This window comes from Ictalurus punctatus, chromosome 1, assembly GCF_001660625.3.
Source record: "Ictalurus punctatus breed USDA103 chromosome 1, Coco_2.0, whole genome shotgun sequence".
In the NCBI taxonomy this organism is placed as follows: Eukaryota; Metazoa; Chordata; class Actinopteri; order Siluriformes; family Ictaluridae; genus Ictalurus; species Ictalurus punctatus.
The window spans coordinates 21,372,205-21,400,111 of NC_030416.2; the positions used below are offsets into that span (position 1 = coordinate 21,372,205).

Below are 27,907 nucleotides of genomic sequence, written 5' to 3' on the forward strand. Positions count from 1 at the left end.
ACCTGCACAGAGCTCTGAACTCAACCCCACTGAATAACAGGATGAATTGGAATGCTGACTGCACTCCAGGCCTCCTTGGCCAACATCAGTACCTGACCTCACTAATACTATAGTGGCTGAATGAACAAATTGTGAAAGCCTTCGCAGAAGAGTGGAGATTATCAAAGGGGGACTAAATTTAGTATGGGACATTCAAAAAGCACACATGGATATGATGGTCAGATATCCACAAATGTTTGGCCATTTAGTGTATACTGAAGATCTTAGAGTAACAGATCTTGGAGCAAAGCTTTCACAATTCTCATTAAAAACATTTTCTCTAAACAGGATGTTGCTAATAATGAATGACTGCTAGTAGTAACAATTGGCATCATTTCACTTGCATTCTCTTACTAGCATTTTTAGTACTTTTGGCTGTGCCACCAGTTTAATCATTATCTTTGAAACTGTTTTGGGGTTTATCCACCTAATTGGAATAATTATGCAAATGTATGTTTTTGCACAACAACTTCTTCCTCGTTTTACCCCACCTGCTTCCTCCATCAAACACAGAAACACAGTAAATAGGTTACAAAGAGGCTAAAATTAAAATTAAAGAATGAGGTGTGTGTGTGTGTGATGATTCCAGCTGTCTCCCCTCATGCAAGCAGCAATGTGCAAAGTGAGCCAGAGGAAACACTATGCTCAGCTTCCAGGAGAACTGAGAGCCCAGCAGGGAAAAAAACGGCAGGAAATGCTCAGCACAGCAGCTCCACTCAGGTCAATTCTTCAGCAGTGGGAGTTTAAACAAAATAACGCTTTGGCCAACTGAGAAAATAGCATTCCTTCCATATGGGACATGAACAACAGCCTTCAAGTGAAATCCAATAATGTTTTAATCAGTGACACTTTGGAATGTGTTTCAGCAAAGCCAAGTGTCTGCAGCCATTTGTCTTCAGCAGCAATGGATGGCTTTCAGGACCCCTAGAGACCTTGGCTTTTATTTTTATGCAGAAAAGAGTTTATATGTGAGTTAGTATGTGAGTATTAATATTACAGTGTAAACTAGTGCAGTGGAATGTTCAACTGTATTAGCACCAACATTTTCCTCTTTTTCTCTATTGTTCTCAATATACAAACACACTTTTTAATCTGGTCATTTGAAGCAGTAAACAGTGTCTTTAATGAAAGAGCCAAAGTGCCATTTAACCTCATTAATCTCACTGTGGGATCCATCAAACTTTTTTTTGTGTGTGTGAGAGAGAGAGAGAATGAGATGTAAGCTGCACAGTAGGTGACAGTAAAAATGCATGGATCAATCCATAGATCCTGTGACTGTAAAGATGAATCTTAGTTTCCAGTCAAGGAGAAGATGAGTTACTGCAGCCTAGCTGGGAATAACAACTTGCACAGCTCTGTGGCAAAAGCTGCTATTTTTATTGGTCCCATTCTGGTGCTGTTGTCTTCCCACAGAGCGAAAAGTACAGCTATGTGCTCATTATGGTCTTCTGTGGGTTACACTAAATGGTGACGGGCCCTGTGTGGGTTTGGCTGGATGAGGCACAGTGATGGACAGCCTCACTGGGTGTAATTGTCTCTCTGTTTTTTTCTCAGCGTCACCACAATGTAGCTTGGGTGGAGTGCTGGTGGCCTCATTTGTTGCCATTTTTGCTGTTTTGGAGGGAGATGCTAGCATATCCTTAGAAGCCACAAAGGAGACAGATATAGTTGGGGACTGCCAGGACAAAATCTACTGTGGGCATTCCAGTGGCTTGCCACATGAATGTATAACTTGTCTTTAGGATCACTGGGTCACATCAGCAAGTTTGTTGCTATGCAAAGAGAGATGGTTTATCAGGTGCAAAAGGATCATCAGGTTTTTTTGCTTTATCCTTGCATTTCATGTGATGATGTCACATCATTTTGAGGACCAAATAGGGTACTGACTTCATCAATGTTATTGTATATTCATTCATTTTCATTTATTCTGTATTCCCCAAGTAAGCATGTCCCCATGATGTAAAAGAAAATGTGATTCATCAGACCAGACCGCCTTCTTCTATTGCTCCATGGTCCAGTTCTGATGCTCATGTACCCCTTGGAGGTGCCAGATAACACAGCACACCTTCAGAGTTCCTGTGGAGTCCATGCCTCGATGGGTTAGAGCCGTTTTGGCAGCACAAGTGGGACTTACACAATATTAGGCAGGTGGTTTTAAGGTTTTGGCTGATCAGTGTATATTTGGAGATATACCCAAATAAGGTGACTGCAACAGAAAAATCATGTAACTAAAATGCTAGGATAGCCAGTTAGCTCTGATAAAAAAGCAATCATCTATGAATATGAGCATTAAATGAATAATGACTTTTGGGGTGATTATAGGGTAAATGTATGAAAAGATGGAGATACTTTATGACTGTGAGTAATTAATAGCAGAAGCAATTCTACCCTCTTATTTATTGTGCTTTCAGAGAAACATTTCTGCTTCTTAAATTTTCACTATCATTATGATTCTGTTATTTGGTGTTCACTATCTTTGTTTGACATTTATCTATTGTGAAATATAGCAAATAATTAATTATTAATAATTAAATAATCACACAGTACTTTAGAGAAACTTGGTAGAACTCAGAGTCTCTGTAATATTATGGAATGCATGTAATCATAACAAGAGGATAAGCCTGTCCCTACTCGGCTTGAGAACTCAGGATTTTGTCATAAAGGCCATGTCTCTGAGGACACTGGACTCACAGTCTGGTGTGATTCATTAAAAACATGCCTTTGAGATGATGCTGAGGGCCCACGGGCTGCATATTTCCCCAAAACACAGTGGTTTCCTGTAAATACAGTGGTGCTTGAAATTATTTTAGTTCATATTTTTGTATAATGTTATCCATAATATAATATTTTTTGTCTCTATTGTTTAATTGGGTTCTCTTTGTCTACTTTGAGGACTTGTGTGAAAATCTGATGATGATTTAGGTCATTTATGCAGAAATATAAAAAATCACAAACTTTCAAGCACCACTGTACAACTGTGTGATCATATCATAGAAAAAGTATTTCATATTTGACCAGTAAAATTCATCTAAAAGTACATATTTGTGATAATACATAAATTATATTCTAGCATTTGTATTCTGTAAACTCCCCCTGTCTGGGCAGAGTGCCTAATACCACAATGAGAATGGAGATTGAAATTTATGTTTGATGATACAATGCATTAGTGTTGATATTTGGAATGTCTTTATAGTCATTGTAAGCTGTGTATGTGAGAGTGCTTTATGTATGCACTGTTAACATTATGCTAATGTTATAACGGGACATTGACGGAGTTATTGCACATATCTGAAATATGCAGAGGGAATGATATATCTTTAAAGAACTTCTGGAAGTCACAGATGGTTCAACTTAAGAAGCAAAAAATAACAACAGTAAGGGATCTGCTGAAGATCTACAGTATTAGTTTGATAAAATCTCTTCCTGCCATAATTAAATCCAGCTACCAAATATGGAGTGTTTTTAGGTAGATTTTAGAAAACAAGGAAAGAGAATTTAGATCCAGACTGGAAGCTGAAACAGTCATAAATCAGTATCAAATAGAAAGTTCTGAATTATATATATTGCTGGAGCAAATGCACAAGCAATTAGTCAGCACATGAAAAAGAAATACCAGGATTGGACCATAATACGCCTCCAGGGAGAAAAATGGAAACACTTCATCTTATATTGTATAGTAAGAAAAGCAGTGCCCCCCCTGAAGTTAGCCAGAACAATAATAATTTAACTTTAACATCTGTTAAACTGCTTCTATGTCTTGGTTCCAGCCCTGAACTGTATTGTTCTACTTGGAATCTGGAGCTGAAAGACGGTCCGGGTGTAAAATATGCTTTAAAGGCAATATGATTAGCTTCTGTTCTGGATTAACCAGCACATATAGCGCCTCCACACCTTGCTAGACTTTCTCTACACTGACCCAGATTAGAAGGGAAGTGTTTGTGAACATGAAACTCTGTTTAGAGACAAAAGACACACCGTAAATATTCTTTACATGTGCAGTACATCCTTCTATAAACTGTTACAATCAAAGGTTACTTGGAAAGACATTTTATTTCTGTTTTGTTCCAGATATTTCCAATCATGACTAAGAGAGAAACAGATTTTTGGAGTCTTACTTTTATAATTACTTATATAATAGAGGATTGTTCTCCCTCTGTGTATCCATGTCTTGTTATGGTATGTCAACCCTGTGAATATGTACTTTTGCTTAAACAATATAATATAATTATAATAACATAACTAAACATCTCTGGAATATCACTTAACTATTGTTGGCTTGTAGAGATGACTTTTTTTCCCTGTCTGGAGAATTGCCAGAGTCAATAAAGCTTTGGCAGGTGGGAGGAAGTTTTCCTTTTATTTTTTCACTTAGACAAAGTGTCAGCTGTGTTTACACATCTCCTTTAAAAGCAGACACTCACCCAGCTACTTTTGAATTTTGATAAATATTTAATCCACAGATTATTGCCTCATATTTCAAAGGTTTTCATTTACATCAGGCAATTGTGCATTATATTAAAGCTACAGTGCATAGGATTGTTTTTGCTAAATATGAAGACTAATATGATTATTGTGCTAGGGAAGAAAAAAAATGCTTAAAGATGATGTTCTTGAGCTGCTGTGACAGTACAGTAAAAATAGTAAATAGTAATTCCCAGTCGGAATGTATGAAGGGTTGGATCATAATTGGTGGAAAATTTGTACTTATACATCGTACTCCAGCTCAGACACACCTAATATCATCACGCCTCAGTTTTAGGCATGAAAATTTCCAAGTACAAAATGGCAGATGGGACCTGGCCGCCAATCAGGAGGGAGAGAGAGAGAGAAAGGTAAACAGATATGAGTGAGAGAGTGAAATAGTCTGATATACTGCAAGGGAAAGGGAATTAGGACTGAGCTTTCTCTTTTTTTCTTTGTAGGACAGGTAAGGAGTTTATTTGTTGTCTTGGTGGGAAGCCTATGAATGATAGATGATGGTCAGCTGATTTATCCCTTTTGTGGTGTTCATATTTGTAATCCAGTTGAAAAGTTATTGAGATAAAGACCTCTGGGGAATTAGTAAATTTGTGAGATTTTCCATATTTTTACATTTTAAACTCGATTCAGCAAGCATACAATGTCACCAATATGAAGCATTCATATTGTAGCATTTACACAATGAATTACAAATCATGAAAAAGGCATGTATAAGCAAGAAAGAGTAAATTACAACTTTTGAAGCTACATAGAACTCATACATTAATATCTGCATTTGAATTTAAAAGGTAAGTTTAGTTTAAACAAGAAAAACAAAGTCCACATCTTTACGAACTTCACAAGAAAGCATAACATTGAGGTTTGAGTACGAATTAATTGTTGTTTATACTATTTTTGCATTTGCATTTACTTAAAGCTTTATATTAATCCTTCCAGAAAAGCACAGACACACAAATTTCCCCATGTGGCTCATAATTAATTAGTCATAAGCATGTGAATGTTATGGTTCGGGAGGAAACATGGCAGTGCGCTGTACTGGGCCAGTGAGTTTGGGGATCAGTGATGCATGAGGGATTTTGTCTGTGTTCCAGCTGGCTCAGAGATTATTTTTTTCATTCTTGCTACCAGCACTAGTGCTGAAAAACATCTGAATGTTCTCAGGATTCCTACATGCATTTATCCTTTATCATATTCATTCTGTCATTCTCATAAACCAAGCCTGTTTATATGGTAGCTGCAATTCTACTGACAACATCATTTTGTTAAAAGCTTGCACAGCCAGCACAAATAATCCACTTATGAATGAGTTCTTTCTCCATACTCATACCAGCGTTGTTCTTTATGCCTGTATAATAGTGTGTCATGATGATGCGTAACAGATGATAAGAGAAGACTATCGGACTATAAGAGAAGACTATCGGCAGTGTGTGAGTGGAACCATCTGCAGGGTTCTTTAGTAAGAGTGCGTTGGGGGCTCTACACTCCTGCTTCGCTTGCTCTCAAACCACAAGTGCATAGTTGGAATGCAAAGTGTAAAGAGAGCCTGCTTTGGCTTAGGAGCAAAAAAGTCTGCACTGACTAACGGGATGATCAAATTCCACCACTTCTTATGTTCACACAACCCTGTTCCAAGTACATTTGGTTGCAGGTCATTGAGTTTAATGAGCCGTCTACAGTCCTGAGTGCTGAATCTGCAATTCCCACCAATTTGGCAGCATGACCTAAAACCCAATTACTGTTCTTGGCTCAGATGAGTGCGGTAACTAATGAAATTCAGGTTGTCTGTGTTGAGTGTTAAAGAATGTGCTTGGATAAAATAGCATATGGTGTTTATTTTAATGATTGTGAAATTGATAGAAAACTCTCGTCCAAATGTATTTATTGATTGCTGTATCCCTGTACATAAGCATACAGAGAAACATAGCATTATGTTGAAAAAAAAATCTCAAGAGAGCTCACAATGCTGGTTATTTATGGCGTGATAGTTTTGTTCCAAACTCCAAGGAAGTAGTGTAAACAGACTGGCACAACAAACATTGACTGCACACAAAACAGATGATTTTTTTTCATGGGAGCTGTACTTGCGCATTCCAATGTCACAAGCTTTACTGCATTTGCCAGTGGATTTTCTAATCCAGAACTTTAAAATACAGCATGCTTCTAATGTGAATAAAACAGGTCAAAATGTATTTGTTCTGTGTTAGAAAAAAAATACCTGTTAAAAGATGCATAATGAAACAATTATTTTATATGAATAGTTATCGTATTACATTATTCAGTAACAAAGAAAAAATTGTAATAATGACAAGTAATGCCTTGTACATACCACACCTGGTAGTAAATTATAAGAATAGTACTAGATATGTACAACAATACTTGGTATTGTATGGGGTAAATTTATAGATAGTCTGGATACTATAGTTGTTTTTTTTTTGTTTTTTTTGTTTTGTTTTGTTTTGTTTTTTACACAAGGGAGACATTTTATTACAGAATCCCACCCAAAAGCACAGTGAATACAGTGAATACAGCTAAGATGGTATTTATACAAAGTGCTTTTGTCTGACTACTCACTTGGTCATATCAAAAAAGTGATAGGAACAAATATAAATAACACTTGATGCAATTTGGAAAGATGGAAATGTAAGTACATAGTAACTAATGATTAAAAAAGTATACAATACAATACTTGCCAAATGCCAAGAATTTGTTTAGGATTTGTTTAATATTTTGTTTAGAATGTGTTTGTGTTAGCTTTATTGTTAGCTCACATATACATACATTTACAATTTTTTTTTGTTAGCATTACACCATGATGATGATACATTCAGGGTTTTATTTATTTATTTTTTACATTACTTACTATCTACTTTCATATTGAACTTGTGCATCATCTATTATTTGTAAGTACTACATAATTACACATTGCATTGCTAGTTATTATTGCAACGTCACACCTTATACTGTTATACAAACATGGTCATTTTCACTTGCTACTATGTAGTCAACTTTAAAATTAATTATAGAAAAAATTTGTTTGTCACGTTGTCAGAAAAAAGCACAAAATCACCAACAGCCCTAGTTGTTGATACAGTACCTTTCTTATGCTAATATAAATAATTTTCCAAGCATGGCCTCTCCCAAACCACAAACTGTAACATAAAAATCATCAGCATATATCTGTGCACAAATTAGCATTATCTCTTGAACTTCATGAACTTTGGAAGAATTGGAACAGTGGTAAACATGTTAGTGCTTGCTTGGGAAAGTTGAGAGCCATGGTCTGCATGCAGGGGAACTAACGATTAAGCATTCTTGGTATTGTAGACATACACATAGTGTCAGTGTTTTTGCATGCAAGAGACAGCAGAGGAGTACTTAGAAACAGAAGGTTAGAAACAGAAGGTTTTTTGGGGGCATAATGTTCACTCTGGTGCTGTGCCAGCACGTAACACAACAAAACTCCCCAAAATTCCTCATTCTGAGGTTACTCCTCCTTTAGAATTATAATCATAAGTTAGAGTTGTATCCAGGGCAAATGCAGTTGCTTACTCCCTACAATTAACTGAATTGCATAGCATTTCAACTGCACAGTTCACCCATTCTTTTTTAAAAAGCACATGCATGTCAAAGAAATTAGAGTCCATCAAGGCTGACTCTGTGATAGTTGATGTGGCTTTGTTTTGTTTTGTTTTTTTATTGAAGTTTTACACCGTTTTTAATAGGCATTATGTGTCATGGTGTTGGTCTTGTTCCAGTACTGACTAGAACATAGATTTCCAGGCTTGCCCAGAAGGCATTTACTTTGTCATTTATCAGCTAGTCCCTGGGCAAATCATTTGGCTATAGAAACAGGCCAAGCATTACTAATGAGTCTTTATGTTTTAATTAAGGAGAAGGACCCAAGGGACATTAACCTCAACATTATCGATTTGTACAGGGTTAACAACTGGAGGGGAAGGATCCAGTTCCAACGGCGTGTTTGTTTTAATGAAGAGGTAGTCAGCAGGGAGGGATCAAGGCCGGTAGTGCATCTGACAGCGTGATGAGCGAGGTCACTACAACAGCTTGACACAGAGGTGTTCCAGGTGCTCACAGCCGTGTGTGTCTGTGTGTGTCTGTGTGTGTCTGTGTGTGTGTGTGTGTGTGTGTGTGTGTGTGTGTGTGTGTGTGTGTGTGTGCGTGCATGTATGCACTGCTTTTTGTCTGTCCTAACTTGTCTGGTTTTCAAGGGGGAAGGGCAGTGTTATGGATGCAGTGAAGTTGCTAGCCTTGCTCCTCTCACTCTCCCCTATCATCCTCAGGTTGGAGTGTCCCTATTATTACCATGATCACAGATCTGACAGCCACAGCTCTCATCACTGCTTCAAAGATAAGATATAAATCAGAACACTAGCTCCTCCTCTAATGCGTTAGATCTAGTGGAAGGGATCTTGTAATAACGGAGTACATGTGGTGTGTTGTGTTAAAAGCAACACTTAAATAGGAAAATAATAGATGTGATACACTGCACTATTTATCTGAAGATTTAGCACTTTCGCTAGTGCAAAGATGTCTGAAGGATCCAATCTGTCACCAGGGGGGCTTTCAAAAGGTTTTGATTATTGCAAATAACAACTTAGGAATGGTTTAGTGATAATTTTAAACAGGTCTCTCATCCTGTTTTCATCCTGGATGATGATTGGCTGGCAGCAGAACCTTATAAATCTTTTTTTTTTTTTAAAGTTTAACTGTGACATTTAATGTTAAAATATTACCACAACTTCACAAACAATCTACCAACCTGGGAGGGTGGGGCTAGCATGTGCTTCACATCACATCTCCACACTGTTGCTCATACAGCATCACAGTTCAGTGTAACACATTCGGAGGAAAGCCCTATTCTGCATGCATGAACTCACAGATACCCACAACTGACTAGTGTCGCTCTGATAGACAGGGGAGAGAGAGTATGCCATCCCTCCAACCCAGAAAGCATGGCTAATTTTGCTCTCTCATGGCCACAGACGCTTTTCTGTTGCACCACTCAGCAGCCGTGGTTAACCCATTTTTAACCAAAGTGCCAGAAACTTATAATGCTAAGGTCACTCTATATACCATCAAAGAATCTCAATAATCAAGACAAACCAGTCTGCAACTTTGCACTCTGTAGAACAGTTCAGCATATAAACTAAGACAGCTACAAAGTTTATCTCTTTATTTATCCAGTGTACACTGTATCTCAGGAAACTGTATCTGTGTGTTTATAAAGAGACAAATATAGTAAAGCTCAATATCCTTTCGAGAAGAAAAATAACCCAGGAAGCAGTTCAGCAAAGTGAAGAGGTTAGAGTAGAGGAATGAAAGAGGTGAATGGTCAGTATGTCAACTCATGTCCCTCGGGGGGTGATCACTGAGCTATGAAGTCAGATGAGGCAGAACTGAGTCATTACAATGTGTGGGTATTCACAATTTCACTTGTCCTCTGTCCGTCATAGCAGTGACAGCCAATGTCTCATCATGTAGGCATTCAAAGACACATTTAAGCTGTAGTAAGGAACAAATGAGGACAATGAACAAAAGGTGAAAGGCCAATAAAAACTCAATTCTTGATTGTGGACCGTGATAAGTTTAAAAATATATATTTTTTTACATTGGCTTTTTTTGTTTTCAACTAACGGGAATGCTTGAAGTTTTAAAACATACATGGACTAATTTCCTGTTGGTAGACCACCATGTTTACATGTCGACCAAACCAGAATGGTACAAAACAGTATTGTTGGGATTTCCATTTGGACGAGACAGAGTGACTCCCAGTTGTGGTTAAAATGCAGGCCTACAGCATGGATCAACCTCACAAGAGTCCAACTCACTGCAGCACCACTGTCTGCTTAGAAATCATGATCATTTATGGATGCACATGTGACTGTTGTGAAATGTTACTTCTTCACCACTCTCTTCTCTTTACCCTGCAGAATTTAGATCCTCCTTGGTGTATTTTTTCCATATGACTTGGGTGTGGATATATACATTTTTACCTTTATAGTAATAGTCATATAGTCACAATTATGTTTGCTTTAATCTTTAGGATCAAAACATAATTTACAACCAAGTGTTCAAATGTTGCCTCTAACCACAAAGCTGTAATATATATAATAACTAACACATTTGCCAGTCCCTATTGTATTAACATATGACCTTGAGTTAAGAAGTTATTCTTGGTATGTATGGTGCAGGCCATCATGGAGACCAAATAAAGATTATATGCCTTCGAGAATTCTCTAATGACGTTCATATTCTCTAAAAAGTAACCAATTTTTTAAGCACTTTATTATTCCTGTCATGAAGACATGTCTCCCTAAGCTATATTACTGAAAAAAATAATCTGGAGGTAGAATTTGCAGTGTCTTTTTGAAATAAAGGAATGTTTGAATGTTTATTAAATCTAAATTTGCAAATGTCACCAGCCTCAGGCATTGCTCAATAATCTTTTTTGGAAGCTGGGCTGGGGAGAAAAAAATAGGACATGGTCAACACACAATTTCTTTGAGCTCAGGAACTTTAAACTATTGTATTAATATTAGCTACTGATGAACGATACACAAACATGAAGGTTTCCATAAAATCTTAAACATTTCTCTCAAAAGTAGAGTAGCTAAACAGACATGTCTGTGAGGATATTCAGTATATTAAATAGGCAAGGCAAAAAGACTAGTCAAATTTATCTGTTTAGCTGAGTTTATACAGTGAGGCAACTCAACATGCTTCACAATGCAAAAAGACAAGATATAATGGAATAAAACAGATGCAAATACAACAAACATAATAAAATAAAATAGCAATATACAAACAAGTTGGAAGAAAAATTAAAAGAAAAGCATGCAGTAAAATAGACCAGATATTGTGCAGTGCAATGCTAGCCCTGAGTGCTCATTTAAAAGGCACAAGAGAACAGAAAGACTTGACATAAAAAGAACAAAATTTGGGATGGATCTTAGGTCTTCTGAAAGTTGTTTCCAGCTATGGGTAACATAATAGCTAAATGTAGCTTCTCCCTGTTTGGTCCTGCCTCTAGGCACCATTAGTAGACCTGCTTTCATAGATTCAAGAGACCTGCTTGGTTTATATTATTCAAAAAATGGTTACGTCTATCCACACACTGAATAAGCTTGAGTTTTTAGTGCGATTCATTTTGGAATTTTTATTGGACCTTGTAAAAATAACAAAGTTTAAATAAGTATGTGGCTCTGGACAGTAATGAACATAGCGGCCACTGTTGTCTGCAATTATCCTCCACAGAAACTGGACCATCTCTTTTTGTTCGTGTGTAATTACTGTTTTAGATATGTGAATTTTTGGCACCAGTTTCCAGTAAATTCTGTTAATGACTCAGCTGTAAACTCAAGGCCTGCCAGCAAAAAGGTTTTTGAACAGCAGTATAACATTTATATTACTACACATTTATACAGTATTATGATTAATTAAGGGTTATTTAATTAGCTAAATAACCCTTTCTGTCTTTTGTTTGTTTGTTTGTTGTTTATTGTGACATTCATTTTTCAAGGATTCAAACATGTCCTTACTTTTTGCTCACTGCCCAATCCTTTTCATTTTGCATGCACAACTAGTCAGTGTATATATATATATATTTTTCAGATACTCTATATTTACAGTGCAATGCATGGCAGGAGCATGCCTGCCTGTAAAGGTGATAAACATTTTAAGTAAACCCGCTGCCCCTTGCCCCTCCAAGTCCATCATCACACTCACTCAAGTTTATACTCCACCCCCCACCCCCCCTTCCTCTCCTCTCTCAGTTAAGGAAAGAACACTGAAGCCTTTTATTGGTTCAGTCTTGGTGCTCTGGGAGCGTTGCTGAACATGGACAAACCACATTGGTCCCCCCAAGAGATTTCCTGCCTTAGCCCTCCCATCTAATACCAAACAGACTTCTCCTTCTGCATTCGCTTTCCTAGCAGTCATGCCAGAAGTCTTTCCACATTCACCAAAAACAACATTGGACAGGCGATCAGCACATAGCTCTTAACTAGCTCACGCTCCTTCTACAATAACAAGGGTTCCATAAGAGTGGAAAACATATTTATGTGTTCTTAAGAACACCAGGCCATGAATTCCACTGAAATGTTTCATCCCTCCTTCATGAACCCTTCCAGATACCACATGTTCCACCCAAATGCCTCTTAAAGAGTGGACTTTAAGAGATAGAGGGGTTAACTGGCAGAGACATGTTTTTTTATTTATTTATTTTTTTATGTAAGATGTATTGGGCTGTACCTGTAAAATGTCGTCTTTTTTGGGTGGGATTGTTTTAATAAGTAGGTTCAAAGAGCCAGGAGTCTTCCAGTGTACTAATAGTCTGTGGGGTAGAATTTTCCAAAACTCCCACATCATTAGCAATAGTGCTGAAATTTTGATATCAGTTGAAACGAGTCATGAAGAACATGTTTATGTTTCAAAGTGCTTGAGTTCTTGATTAAACAGAGCAATGAAATGCCTTCCACAAATCCCCTGCTATTTAAATATATGGCATTTTGTAGAGATTACTAACCCACTCTTATTATGCCTCTGTTTCACTTTCACAGCTTGCACTGCAAATGCAATTGTGCTGTAAATTAGTAGATTAGTAGCTGATTTGTGAGATATTAACTGTCTTCAATTCTAGGGTTCACAGAGCATTTAGTTTAGCTTTAGCTTTTCTAGCATATTCAACCACATGCCTAATATATAAACTGTTTTCCATCTTTAGAAGTTCTCTATGCCCCAGATCATTTAGATTAATCAACAGCATTTTCACTGCAATGTTATGTTATGTTATTCATCTTCAGTTTCATAACGGTTTTATCTTTGTCACGGTTTGTGGGGGATATGAATCCTATTCCAGGAACTGGGCATGAGGCAGGAACACACATTGAAAGAGAGAGTTAGCCAATACACATTATATGCTGCTGCACTGAAAGTGTGAACTAAATCCCACATTCACTTAAGACCTATATGCCTGTTAAGCATTTACCTCATTTCACCTTCTTTTTTGATCCTTCTGGACAAGTACTGTCTTGTTTCACCTCCCACCTCCACCCCTCATTATATCTCTCACAGAGACAGGTAGACAGTATTGAAAGATAATGCTACTTTTTCTCCTTTCTCCTTTCATAAACCACTTTCTGAATACAAATGCAAATCACCATGTTCATCGGCTGAGTCATGATACAAGGAATGCTCAAGCAATCATTCTGTGACTCTAAAAGGGAGCATTGGGTTTATGATAAGTCAGCCATGACAGCCCACAAATCCCTGAGCCTATCTCCTCTCTCCCCTACCCCGCATTCCCCATTAGCTTTTTACTGGAGTGTAAATCAGCCGTGGGGACAAGTGGACATCTGCCAGCCAAGACAAGATTCAACTCAGATTGAGAAGTGAGTAATCTAGAATGTTGCTCCTAGAACAAATGGAGCAATACTTTTTCAGCCCTCCAAAATTCATGGTCCTTCCTTCTTCTTCTCTGGCCAACCTTGATAATCCCAAAGAGACTGAAAGGGTCCTGCTGCTGTTTCTTATATCCTGTAAATAAAGGGTTGAGGAAGAAATGAAGGCATTTTGATTGAACCATTCTATTAGTATCCTGCCCTAATATAGTAACACCCCCCGCCCCCTATTTGCATACATGCAATAAAATCTTGCACTTTCTTGTTACTTAGTCATCGATTACATTTCAAGGAATAAAAGTATATAATTAATGGCCTTCATGAGAACCATTTGATTACAGTATGGACTGAATCATTTCTGACCTTCATAGGCTGTCTTAAATGGTGGCGCTTAAAATTATGGTAGCAAGATAGCTCAGATTGATGCAAACATGGACTTGCTCATGCATGCATGCATGCTCCTTACTTCAGGCAAGAATGGTCGGGTTTCATATCTTACTCACACCTACATAGGGGGCAATCGGGGATCAGGAGGGCAATAGGGGATCTGCATGGATTAACACTTCTGTGTATGTTTTTATTCAAGTTAAATGCCTTTAAATATATGTCAGAATGCCATAGGTTTTTTAAAATTATACAAATGATATTTTAGTGATAATGTCTGTGTCCTCCTAAAAATAGTCCAGTTGGTTAGTGTGTTTTCATCTTTATATTGAATGTTCATTACGGAGACATACTTGTTGCTTGAAGCAAATGCAGAGAAAACACATGCAGCCTTTGTTAAAAAGACAACAAAGAAACAAAGAAAGCTTGTGTTTTCACATTTCAGAGTACATTTGAACATGAACACACCCATTTTAGTCAATGCTTTAGTCATTCACTTGTACTGTGAAGTTTTATTCAGTGTGGAAAATCTTAGTTAATTGGTCTCTGGCTTTCTTTTTCTAACTGTTTCCTTAACAACACATAAAGCCTCCCCCCTTCTCTGCTTTCCTTCCCCCTCTTCTCAAACCCTGCCCATTTTAGACGGTTCCTCCTTTTCCCCCCTTTTCTCCTGTTTGCTGTCTCACTGGCTCTGTGACACTCTTCCTGCTGTTTGTAAGGCACGATTTGGAAGGAGAGAAATCTGTCATTACAGTCTAGCTGCTAGAGGAAGTCACCAGCTCTGGGCTCTTGGACAGCAAAATTAAGTCTTTTAAGTATACTTACTACTGAGAAGACCATAGATTGGATGTTCCACTAGGAGTGTATTCAACAGTGCTGGATGGTTGCAATTAGGAGAAACACTGCAGTATTTGGATGAAGTGCTACATGTGTGGAATCAAATCTGGACTTCAGAAACTTTATGAAAAAAATTATTTGCTGAACATTTATCATAAGGTTATTCCATGGTGAGTGATTTTTAATCTTCATGTTTGGTTCTGGCTCTGGTGGCATGCAGCAATGTAATGTTGTTGATAATTTTGTATGTATTCAGTGGTAGTTCAGTATGAATGTAACATCCTTTTCCCAACTATATTTGCTGCTCTGGATGGAAGAACATCATTCCATGGAGATATTACACTTCTGTTCATAAAACATGTTATGATGTAAATCTACACATCTGGAATTGCAACTGATGTATAAGAGGTGACCTTTTTTTACAAGCAGTGTTTTCAATGTCTCTCTTAGTTCAGTACACAGAACAACATGTACAAGTTATTTTTTAGCACTGAATTTCATATGAACTGGTAGAAATTAGTAAAAATGTTAGCTGTGTATGTGTGCTCAGCATCTTTACTATATTGATGAAACAAACCTGTTGCCTGTCCAGAACTTATTTGAACTGATAATACGGTAATATGAACAGACGATCAGAAGTTGTGCCGATATAAAAATGTGCATTTTTTTTTTTTTACACTTTTATTTAATTTGAATGTGATAAAGAGGCCACATTTGTTTTGACACTTTTTTTTTTTTTTTTTTTTTTTTGATTGTTGCATGGAGAGAGAAAAAATCAAGATAAGCTCTACATCTGCTTTTTGTTTTGGAATGGCTGACATACCAAAATCAACTCTCTGAAAGCACCCATATCCTAACCCCAGTCATGTGTGATTCACTCTGACTGCCCTAGCTGTTTCTGGTTCTAGAGGTTAACATGCTCTTCAAATTTAGGTAAACAATAGATCAGTTCTTATCCTTGAACTGCTTGTCTAAATTCCTTCCAGTAGCACCATTCTTGCTAATGCCCCCGCACATTTATACACATAGTGAGCGACATTTCAATGATGTGACAAACCAATGTTGGCAGAAGCAGAGATCTTGACATCTGTACAGCATTGTCTAACTCATTTCATAATATGTGCTGGTCTAAAGAGGAATACAACCATAAGATCATTCACTGAAAGAACATTTGATAGAATGTTAAAATCACCTTGGGCCCTAACCTTCCCTGTTTCCTTGAGGCATGTTCTGAAGCTGGCTTTTTAGCATACCCCAAACTTTGGCTTTCTTCATTACACGAAATCCAAATATACAGTGAATGATTGGTCATGGTCCGGTTACACTGCCGCTTCACAGCTCCAGGGTCTCTGCTTCGATCCTGAGTTTGAGTTACTGTCTATGTGGAGTTTTGCATGTGCACATTTGGTCCACAGTGGTTTCCACCGGGTTCTCCGGTTTCCTCCCACCTCCCGAAAACTATAGGGGGGCTGGAGGTTGTTTGGCTATGCTTAATTTCCCCTAAAATGATTGTGTGAATATGTGAGTATGGTGCTCTGTGATGCGTCCCATTCAGGGTGTGTTCCTGCCCTGCACCTATTGTTCCTGGGATAGGCTCTGGATCAACTGCAACCCTGACTAGGATAAAACAGTTACTGATGATAAATGACAGAATTAATTATTAATCATTCATAGCCACTGTTTTTTCAATACATCATTAAGCTGTTTAAGAATTCTATTCAGTCAAATTTTGAGGGCAGTAGTGTACTATGTGCACATTCTCCATGGACAGGAAAAAGCTAATAATGCCCATGAGAAAGGCAGACCACATGTTTTGCATTGTACATTAATATGGGGCGGCTGTGGCTCAGGTGGTAGAGCGGGTTGTCCACTAATCGTAGGGTTGGTGGTTCGATTCCCGGCCCGGGTGACTCCACATGTCCTTGGACGTTCTCGTTCTTGACGTGTCCTTGGGCAAGACACTGCACCCCAAGTTGCTCCTGATGGTAAGCTAGCGCCTTGCATGGCAGCTCCTGCTACCATTGGTGTGTGAATGGGTGAATGAGACACAGTGTAAAGTGCTTTGGATAAAAGTGCTATATAAGTGTGCCATTTACCATTTAATATGAAGGTTTGCATAATATAGCCAATATGTTATTGTGGCTTGCTGTGGCCCCTGTAGAGTGAATGATCTTCAAATCACATCATGTTCTATTTGTGGAATTTGAGTCTGATATTCACTCTGATATTCACTCTGCAAATGTGTCTACAAGATCATGCTTTTCAAAGTAACTTTTTTCGTAATATTTGTTGTTCTCCATTTGCATGTGTGTAATAGATGGGAAAATACAAATATTTATGTGCCTGATGTTGATGTTGTATTTGGGTTACAAGTCTCTGTAGGGATATAAAAACTGAGGAATGCAAAGTCTATCCAAGATGTGCTAATATCCATAGCTATCCAACATGGAGTGAAAAGTGAGCTATGTGTTTTTATGTTCTCATTAGAAGTGTAAAAGAACTGATAATAGGATGTCAGACTGCCAGGTCTACTATTGATGGAGCCATTCACTGACCAAAATCTGTTAGATTTAAGATTTGCAATAATTCTTCAAATCAGGAAAAAATTATCACAATTGGTTGGTAGAGTGGCATAGTGGACAGAGTTGCTGCCTCACAGGTTCCCAGAGCTTGGGTTAATGTCTGTGTTGTTTCTGTACATTTTTTCTTTGTTCTCCACATGGGTTTTCTCTGAGTTCTCCAATTTCCTCCCACTTTCCTAAACATCCTCGTAGGTGGGTTATCTATGCTAAATTGCCTCTAGATATGAATGTGTATGTGTCCATTCATGTTAATGTGTGTGCATGTTGTCCAACCCACGGTGTATTCCTGCCTCACTCCCCAGTGCTCCTGGGATAGACTCCAGATCCAATGTAACCCTGACCAATATTACTGAAGAGGGATGAATGAATGTATCACAATGTTTTGTGTATTGCTTCTTATTATCAGTTTGGGGTTTTTTCATATTTAATTATATAAAATTATGTAAAGATAAATGTGTCTGTTCAAAAAGTCAAATGAATGAACAAGTATGCAATGAAAATACATATGTACTCAACTAGACTTGCTGTAATTTGATATTAGACTAGATCTTCTATTTCATTTTCAAATAAAGAGAGCTAATAATCCAGAGTTATATGCAAGCAAATCCTTTTGAAGAGAAGCATATTTAAGAGTAGGGTAGTCTCATAGTATTAGTTTGGTGTCTATTCACCCAGCTGGCATGCAGCTTCAGGGTCAGCTCCATTTTGTGTGTAAGGGTCAAGGAGCTGATGGCAACCACATGTCTGACTTGGTTCCAAGTGAAATACCACCCTCACAACAGAGTCAGTGGCAGAGCTCAGAGTATGGGAACCACTATAAACCACCAGTGCAGAATGATCTATCTTCTCTCCAGTCAGTGGTAGCCAGGGCTGTAAAGGAATTCTAATGAAACTCAGACAGCTAATGCTTCTGCCATGGACCTCCACTGAATGTTTTTGCAGGTAAAACAGTATGTCCTTGTGTTGTAGAAATGTGTCCAGGTTTATTGAGTGGGAAGTCACCCTCAGCATCACTGTGGTTTCAGGCAAAAGCTTGAACTTCCATTATACTGTTTCTTACATATTGAGTGCTTCTGGACTCGGTTGGTGGTCAGATGATCCTGACTGGCTTGCGTCATTGTAGTCATTAGAGACTACATGCTGACATGGTTACAAATAATCTCATGCTTGACAATTCATAACAATTCATACACCATTTGTAAATAAATAAATGAAATAAAAATTTTATTACTTTATTCTAATGAGGTTGAATGAAATCTCAGCCACATTGACCTTGTATGTTCCAATTCATGATTTTTAAAAAATGAGATCAAATTCAGGTTCAGGTTCAGCAGTATTTTAAGGTAGGCAAAGAAAATGAATGGTAGAGTTCAATACAGGTTCCCAGATCATATTTATCTGAGGTCAAACTCTAATAATAAGACAAACATAATGTACAATTGTAATAGATCAGTAGGAATATGACAAGTCTTATGCAACTCAATTGTTGAAGTAATAAAGCAAATGAATTCCTTGTAGTTGCAAGGTAATTTCACGGCATCAGAAATGCCAAGAATGAATAAACACCAGCTATCTCCATAGTTCCTAAATTCTATTACCATTCTAACTCATTGAGTAAATTCCACTTATTCACAGTTATTATGTTTAGTAAGGCTTTGTGAGGGAGTCTTGTGGTCAGATCCTTTCTGAATGATTTATGCCCTCTGTATAAGCCTCTGTAAAAAGGGGAGCTTCTGTTCTGTGGTTTAGAGGAGGAAATCTTCTTCTTTAGAGGTTGGCCACAAATAATTTTATGGGTAAAAATGGTCTACTGTGCTTTTTCTTATATTGACAACTTTTATAATCCACACCCAATGTAAAAGTTTAAGGATAATTGAATAAAAGACAACTGTCGTTAGATATTTAGTTTTGTATACAGCACACATAAATAAAGTTACAGCACTTTGTTGCATGTAGACCTGGATGTAGACAGTGGAAGGAAATGCTATTGTGGTCTACTTATTGTGGGAAGCAGCAAAAATATCACCTGATATGATGGTCCCAGGACTTCCCTTGCTGCTCCTCCTTTCACACACAAAGCAAACAACCCAGTATCCAAAACAGAGACTGGCCTTTTCCCCAGACGTCTTCTGTGTTTGCTTTGGAACTGATTTGAATAGTGATAGTACCCTGGTCTCAGCTGTTTTTCATATTGGTTTTTAATATATTTATGTTATGAGCAAAACTCATTTTGTAAAGATAGTCTAAGCAAATATAATTGCCTGCTTAAACAGTTTCCATTAATTAATTAATTGACAGTGGTCTCACCAGTAGTGTAGCTCAAGCTCACTGTAGATGAAGTGAAGTTTTTCATTTCTCTGTCTTTTCAATATTGCCAATCAGAGTAGGAGTATTGCATTAGAATGCCAATCTTTTATACAACCTTGTAGCAACATCTTCACTGGATAAGCAAATTAGGTCAAACCAAGACAAATGCACAACTATATCTGGTATGCAGCTGAAGGTTAGGCAGCAAGGGGTCTGTTAATAATTTCCTTCCCATGGGAAAAACAAAATTCAAGCAAAACTTTAGGGGAGGTTAATGAGTGTTTTGATAGGCTTTAAACAATACTCTGACTGCTATTATCTTTCATTTACAGATACCGGGGCACCACCCAGGATTGCTAGCTAAGGTTTCCAGCCAATACAATATGACAGGATTAATAGACCTGTGGCGTGCAACTGCATTCCCTTATTATTTGTGTGTGTAAAATCACAGTCTGGTCAAGCTAGCCAGCCATATAAACTGGGATGTATGCAAGTTGGGTGAATGATCTAATGCCATTATATTTGATTTCACACTAAAAAAAAAAAAAAAAAGTAAGGATAAAAGGCATGTAGGAAAACAAATATACAAACTGAAAAAAAAAATTAATAAATACAGTGCTATGAAAAAACATTTGCCCCATCCTGATTTCTTCTGTTTTTGTGTATATCTCAAACTAATTTTTTTCAGAAATTAAAACAAATTCTAAGATAAAACAAAGGCAACCTGAGTAAACCAAACACAGAATTCCACAAAAAGAACATCATACCTATGGTCAAGCATGGTGGTGGAAGTGTGATGGTGTGAGGATGCTTTGCTGCTTCAGGGCCTGAGCAAAAATTGAGGGAAACATGAATTTGCTCTCTACCATAAATCCTAAAGGTGATGTCCGGTCTTCAGTCCATAAGCTGAAACTCAAGCAACTGGATTTTGCAGCAAAACAATGATCCAAAGCATAGGAGTAAGTCCTAGTCCTAGAAGTAAGTGACAGACTGATCTCTAGTTATCGTATGCATTTAGTTGCAGTTGTTGCTGCTAAAGATGGCACAACCAGATTTTATGTTTAAGGGGGCAATTAGTTGTTCACATTGGTGATAGGTGTTGGATAACTTTTTTGTGTGTCAGTAATAAAAATTAAAACTGTATTGTGTGTTTACTCATGTTGCCTTTGTTTTATGTTATATTTGTTTGAAGATCTAAAACTATTCATTATGAGATATACACAAAAACAGATAAAAAAATGCATTTTTCACAACACTGTACATAATTTTTATGACTATTGTTAGTTAAATTATAATTAGCTTGTTTGCAAAAAGTTGTCAGTTTATTGGTTGGTATGGTGGTGCAGCAGGTAACACTGCCACCCAACAGTTCCAGGGTTCCCTGATCAATCTTGAGCTTGGGTTACTGTCCATGTGGAGGTTTTTTCATGTTCTCCCAATGTCCACATGGGTTCTCTGGTATTCTCTCATTGTCCAAAAACATAGTAGGTGAACTGGCTACACTAAAATGCCACTAGGTGTGAACAAATGTGTGAATGGCTATGCATGGTACCCTGTGATATACTGATGTCACATATTGGGTGAACCCCCCCCCCTTCTGTTCCCAAGATAGGCTCCAGATGCAGTGTGATCTAGCCCAGGATAGTGGTTACTGAAGATAAATGAATGAAAACATAAATGAACAGAAATTTGTTTAAGCACTACAACCACTAATAAAGCTTCTGGTATGAGGTTTAAGCAAGGGCCCCAAGTTCCCTTTTACCTTAGAAAATCCAGATGGAACAATGTCTAATCAGGTAACCTTTAGAAATCCCTTAATTCAAAGCTTCATCCACTGAAAAATGTGACGTGCAGTTTCCTGTGAATTCTGTAATGCCTCATGTCACTGTTGTAGGCAAGTATTTGTGCCAGCATATACTAGATGAGCATAATCTGGCCACACTCTTCTGATGTCATCTATAGGGTTCATTCCCATTACAACCCCATAGATTACCTCAGAAGGCATCAGGATCAGGAAACAGCATTATGGTCCCAGGGAATGAATAGATACTTCATCTGGCCCTTTTACAAAAATGGGAGAACATGTCATGACTGCAGATTTAGAGGCTTTGTGGTTCTCTATGACAGAGGTATCAAGCAGGTATGGCTGCAAGACACACTCACACAGGATGCTGAAAGACTGTAAAATGTTGACATTTGGTTTTGATTTCTGGTTCATGCTGTTTTTCTATTTATAATTGAAATGTTAGTCCAAAAACTGGTGGTGTGTTTTATTTTTACTTCAGTGTATTTGCTAACCTTCCTAATTATGACAATGTACCCGTTGGTAGAAAGTACTTGACTCCTGTTACCTGGAATTTCCACTTCTCCTGCTGCAATGGTGACCTCTCACTCAAGTAAACACAGAGTAAACTGGAACAAAGGGATTTTCAGAGTCAGCAGTATCCAAATCTGAATAGTACAGCCAAAGGGCTCTGTTAAACCAACTTGTGCTGGCAGTTCCCACCAGCTCCCCTCATGACCATAAAACATCACTCAGACTCTCTACATTGTGATTTATATTTCTGTCCAGATTGCTGGCAACTGGAAAGTAGTTCAGAGGCACTGATATGTTAATGGTGCCAAAGGTACTATTATTCAGTGCATTATTAAAAATGTTACTCAGTAAGCTTTCATCTACCATTTTATTCATACTGCAATATAAAATATGAATCAGTTGTTTAAACCAAGCATTTTATATTCATTTGCCTACAGTCATGTGAAAAAATAAGTGCACCCCATATAAGTTGTTGCCTTTTTTTTTTTTTTTTACTTATTTGGACAAGCAAACACTGAATCCTCATTGAAAGAGTGCCTATTAATAAAGTTGATACACTCTATCAAATGACATAAAATTAACATTTTGTAGCAATTTTCACAATTTAAATAACAAAAAGGTGTGTTGTGTCATCATGCCAAGATCTAAAGAGGCCTTCTGTAAGGCCTTCAGAACAAAAGGTTGTGAATGCCTATGAATCTGGCAAAGGATTTAAAAAGATCTCCAAATTATTTGAAATACATAATTCCTCTGTAAGATAATCTACAAGTGGAGCAGATTTCAAACAACTGCCAATTTGTCCAGGACTGGCCATCCCAGCAAATTAATTTCAAGAGCAAACCTTCTGATGCAAAAGGAAGTCTCCAAGAACCCCAAAATTTCATCACCGGATCTGCTAGTAAGTTGTGCAACTGTTGGTGTCAAAGCGCATGCTTCTGTCAGAAAAAGATTGCAAAAATTTGACCTGCATAGGAGGTGTGCCAGGAAAAGCCTTTGCAAGACTACAGTTTGCTAATAAGCATATAGGCAAAGGCCAGACCTTTTGGACAGACGAATCAAAGATAGAGTTGTTTGGCCACAGTAACAGCAGACATGTTTGGCACAGACCAAAGACAGCTTTTCAGGAGAAGCACCTCATACCAACTGTGGTGGAAATGTTATGGTTTGGGGTTGCTTCACTGCCTCAGGGACAGGACAGATTCAACTATGAATTCTGCATTATATCAGAGTGGTTGAAGATAATGTGAGGCCATCTGTCCGAAAGTTGAAGTTGAACAGAAATTGGACCTTTCAACAAGATTATGATCCTAAACACACTAACAAATCCACCAAGAAATGGTTCAAAAAGAAGAAATGGAGAGTTATGGAATGGCCTAGTCAAAGCCCGGATTTGAATCACTTGAATCTTGCAACTGAAAGAATATTGCATGGAAGAGTGGTCAAAATTCCAGCAAGCCTGGTGGACAATTATGCAAAACACCTACAGAAGTTATTTCTGCTGAAGGGGGAAATACTAGCTTCTGAGGCCAAGGGTATACTTACCTTTTCCACAGATGAATATGGCATCTATTGATATTTCTTTTGAATAAATTATTAAAAATGTTAATTTTACTTGTGTATTCAAGTATATCAACTTCATTGATAGGCATTGTTTCAAAGATGATCAAATGTTTGCTTTTCCAAATATGTTAAAAAAAAAAAAAAAAAAAAAAAAAAAAAAAAAAAAAAACTCCAACAATTTCCATTGGGTTTACTTGCTTTTTCACATTAGTGTAAGTTCTCAGTGCAAGTTTAGGCTTAGTCTTATTCTGACTTCCTGTGTCCACAAGTCTAGCACTGAGCCTGTCATTTGTTTGCTTTGCAGTTGTTTGAATGTGGCTTGGTCAGACATCAATTTGTGCATTTTTTAAAAATATATTATTGTTTCTATTTGCAGCCAAAGGACCTGACCAATCAGAGGCTGGTGTAGCAGATCCAGACAGGGTGAAATGCCAAGTTTAAACCAAACCAACCAGTATATCATGAACATAATCTGAGGGCATCTGTTTATGGTAAGACACTTTGCCTGCTGACATGATGCCTTCTGACGTTTTTGTGTTTTCTTTGATAATCATAATATGGGAAAAAGTACCTGATCTAACACATCGGTTTTATAGTAAAATAATTTTTTTACTATAAAAAGTGTTCACCTCTTCCGTGAACACTTAACTAACCCCTAAAATGCCAACCCCACATTAAAAACACACACACACACACACACACACACACACACACACACACACACACACACACAAAAAAAAAATCTTTTCTAGAACTCAAATATAAATCTTATATGGTAGCACTACTTGTATTGTTCTCCACTTGATATATCGCTTTGCTTGTATTTCCTCATTTGTAAGTCACTTTGGATAAAAGCGTCTGCTAAATAAAAGAAAATGTAAATGTAATTTGTAACAAATAATGTATTTTTATTGAAAAGTTGCCGAGTAAATTTATGTAATAAGAGCATGAAGATTACATGCTTATATGCAATACTGAGTTTTTGTTGTCCTGACCGTATTGCATTACATTTTGTATGAATTAATAATGTAGCCCCAGTGCCTCGCTGTCCATGTACAGCAACGATGAGCTTGGAAAACAAGAGCAAGTAGGGTTAGAAAGGCCAAAGTCAGTAGGAAATGCTATGTGATGCTGATGGATGGGAAAAATGTGTGTGAGGGTTGCACAGGAAGTCTGGTAAGGCCCAGCAAGAGTCCTCGATAACCCCCTATTAAAAGCTTTGCCAGTAAGGCCACATGACCTGAAGCTGCATATCCTGTGACGCAATCTCCCTAGGAGTGTGGTTGGACTGTAGCCAAATTTCCCATCATAGAACTGGAAAAGGAATGGAGACATGTTGACTCAATTAAGCTAAAATCTCTGTAAGCACTTTGTCACTCATAGAGCACAAGAGGGTGTGGTTATGCAGGGGTTTTTTTTCTTAATAGGAAACTTGACACTTTCAAGCATGTTTACAATATGGAAAGTTATTCATTGCCTGGACAGGATTAAAACACAATGGAACCAAACAATCCATTGACAAAACAGGGGTATGTCATGGAGGATGAGTCTGTGGATTGTGTCCAAAAATAAAAATGCAGCCAGCAAACAAGCATTCGTCTGGCTTCTATACACAGATTACAATTCATGGAGATTTGCAGAGGAAAGAACTTTTCTTGGCTCTTGCCAAAAGTGACCCCCATGACCACAATAAAAATGTTTCACATGTCCTCTGGTCTGTAGAATTGTATACTCGGAAAATCTGAATCGACAAAGTCCCCTTTGTCTGTAAATGCCTAATCCACAAATTCCACACCCATATGCTTTATATGAGATGGTCACAGTGTTTAAGACACACCAGAACACTCTGTGTGTCTCTTTCAGCCATCATTTAGATCCGTTAAATACACTTAGTAAAAGAGGAACTGTGCATTTGTATGTTCTTGTGTACATACATGTTCTTGTCTACATGTCATGAGACATACACATGCAGTGAATTAATGATTCAAATCAACACATATTAAAAGTCTGTCATGATCAAAGCAGATCAGCAGATGTTCTCCCTGTGTACTGTACATGTGTGTTTCCTCTGGGTTCTACAGTTTCCTCCCAGTCCCAAAAACATGTTGGTTGGCAGACTGGCTATGATAAATTCCTGTAGGTGCACGTGTGTGTGCACATGGTGCCATGTGATTGACTGGCATCCTAACAGGGGTGTATTCCCTACTTACACCCCGTGTCTCCATGATAGGCTCCACCTGTCCTTTACTGAAGATAAGTGAATGAGTAACATTGGGCAAGGATTTTCTCTCGGCCAAAACAATAGCATAAATTCCAATATGATATAATATTTTTTTTAAAATGTGTTTGTGTTTATGTTTATGTATTGACCTATCAGGTGTAAAAACTCGTGACAAAGCCAGGATGGATGCAAAAAGGAAAGAGATGGACCTTTTGAGCAACAGTATTGCTGCCTATGCTCACATAAAAGGTTTTATTATTATTATTATTATTATTATTATTATTATTATTATTATTATTATTATTCAATAAATGATTTATTTCACATTATCAATATAAGCTGTATATTTGCACCTTTTAGATAATCCTGAGAAGTTTGGCCTCTACTTTGTCATTGGTGTGTGTTTTGGCCTGGTGCTTACCCTCTGTCTGTTAGTGATACGAATTTCCTGCAAGCCTCGAACTACAACTGCGCCCCTCACTCCAGAGAGAAAACAGCTGAAGGACTTTTGTGAAGATGATGAAGATGAAGATAGTGATGATGAGGAGGAGGAGGAGGAGGAGGAAAATGAAGACAAAGTAGGAGATGTGGAGGCTACTATTACCCACTGCAGCACAGAGATCCCCATGGGCAACCACCACAGCACATTGGATGGAAATGTGAATGTGTTTACCTCAGCAGAGGAGCTGGAACGAGCCCAGCGCCTGGAGGAGAGAGAGAGGATCATCAGGGAGATCTGGAGAAATGGACAACCAGACATCCTGGGCACAGGAACTAGCACCATTGGAAGGGTGCATTACTATTAACACTCATTAGAATTGAATGTAGTCCCAGAACAAGACTTATAAAGAAAATCTTGGACTAATGTATTTAGTGTCCAAGCCCACATGTAAAACAGTGGTAATCATACTTACTGCACAAGAGCATACTTTGGTGCTATATTGTACAATGAGACTGCGCAGATGTTGAGGAGAATATCCTAGTAGGTAAGATAGCTGTTTTCAAATGCACTCATAAAAGTCACATTCACCTTAAAGTTTTTTTCAGGGTTTAGAATCAGGTTTTGTACAATGATGCTATCATGATTTCTAGTGGTCAGCCAATTGCACCACTCCACTATACCCTTTGTTCTGGGTTTTTTTTTTTTTTTTAAATACCCTTTGCCTTTTGTTTTGTATAAATAGTGTTGTTAGTATTATGCAAAGTCTTATATTACATCAGTAAATTCTTATATCACATCACTACATTTAGACTGACAGCCCTATCATTGGCATTACTTTTTTTGTTGTTCAACATATATCTTTTTTTAACTAGGCTTAGGCAATTGGGTTTGTCAAGTAGTCTATCAAATGCCAAATGTTCTATCACTGGTGTTGCATTTTATTCCATCAAAAGATCAGACACTGCTTAAGTTATATTTTTATATGGGCCAAAATTACAGTGTCCTCATTGTGAGCAGACCAATAAACATTCTTAAATTACTGTTTAGTCTGTAAGTTATCAATCCACTTTTAACCATTTGTTATAGTATCCACTCCATAGTTTATGTTTGCTCTTTTCTGCATGAAGCATGTGAGAAACCATAAAATCATATTACTTATAGTCCCAGGAAATGAAAGGAATCTGTTTACAAAGGTCTATAATTCACATGTTGTGAATGTAATGCATATAGATATAAATCCATATAGTAAAGCATACCTGCAACTCATAGTCCAGTACATGAGCAACTCATGAGTTACTGTACAGAGTGTCACTAATTCAA

At 37.6% G+C, this 27,907-nt stretch overlaps 1 protein-coding gene across 3 annotated transcripts; it reads left to right on the plus strand.

Moving 5' to 3' along the window:
* The first annotated feature begins 8,455 nt into the window (after window positions 1-8,455).
* On the plus strand, window positions 8,456-27,627 carry eva1ba (eva-1 homolog Ba (C. elegans)). Of its 3 annotated transcripts, none has more exons than XM_047157221.2 (4): window positions 8,456-8,603; window positions 24,301-24,415; window positions 26,302-26,394; window positions 26,506-27,627. In XM_047157221.2, the coding sequence occupies exons 3-4, from the start codon at window positions 26,328-26,330 to the stop codon at window positions 26,949-26,951; spliced, it is 513 nt and encodes a 170-aa protein (XP_047013177.1). In that variant the 5' UTR covers window positions 8,456-8,603; window positions 24,301-24,415; window positions 26,302-26,327; the 3' UTR covers window positions 26,952-27,627. The 3 variants fall into 3 exon arrangements, with proteins under 3 accessions (XP_047013177.1, XP_017331310.1, XP_017331301.1); XM_017475821.3 differs by lacking the exon at window positions 8,456-8,603 and adding an exon at window positions 14,988-15,328 and having other exon boundaries at window positions 26,581-27,627; XM_017475812.3 differs by lacking the exon at window positions 8,456-8,603 and adding an exon at window positions 14,991-15,328.
* The last annotated feature ends 280 nt before the right edge of the window (window positions 27,628-27,907 follow it).

Bases quoted from the DNA above. Each gene is read 5' to 3' on its own strand.
- eva1ba (XM_047157221.2), top strand. From the start codon at position 26,328: ATGGATGCAAAAAGGAAAGAGATGGACCTTTTGAGCAACAGTATTGCT. The intron at 26,395-26,505 runs GTTTTATTATTA...TGCACCTTTTAG, and splicing joins TGCCTATGCTCACATAAAAG to ATAATCCTGAGAAGTTTGGC.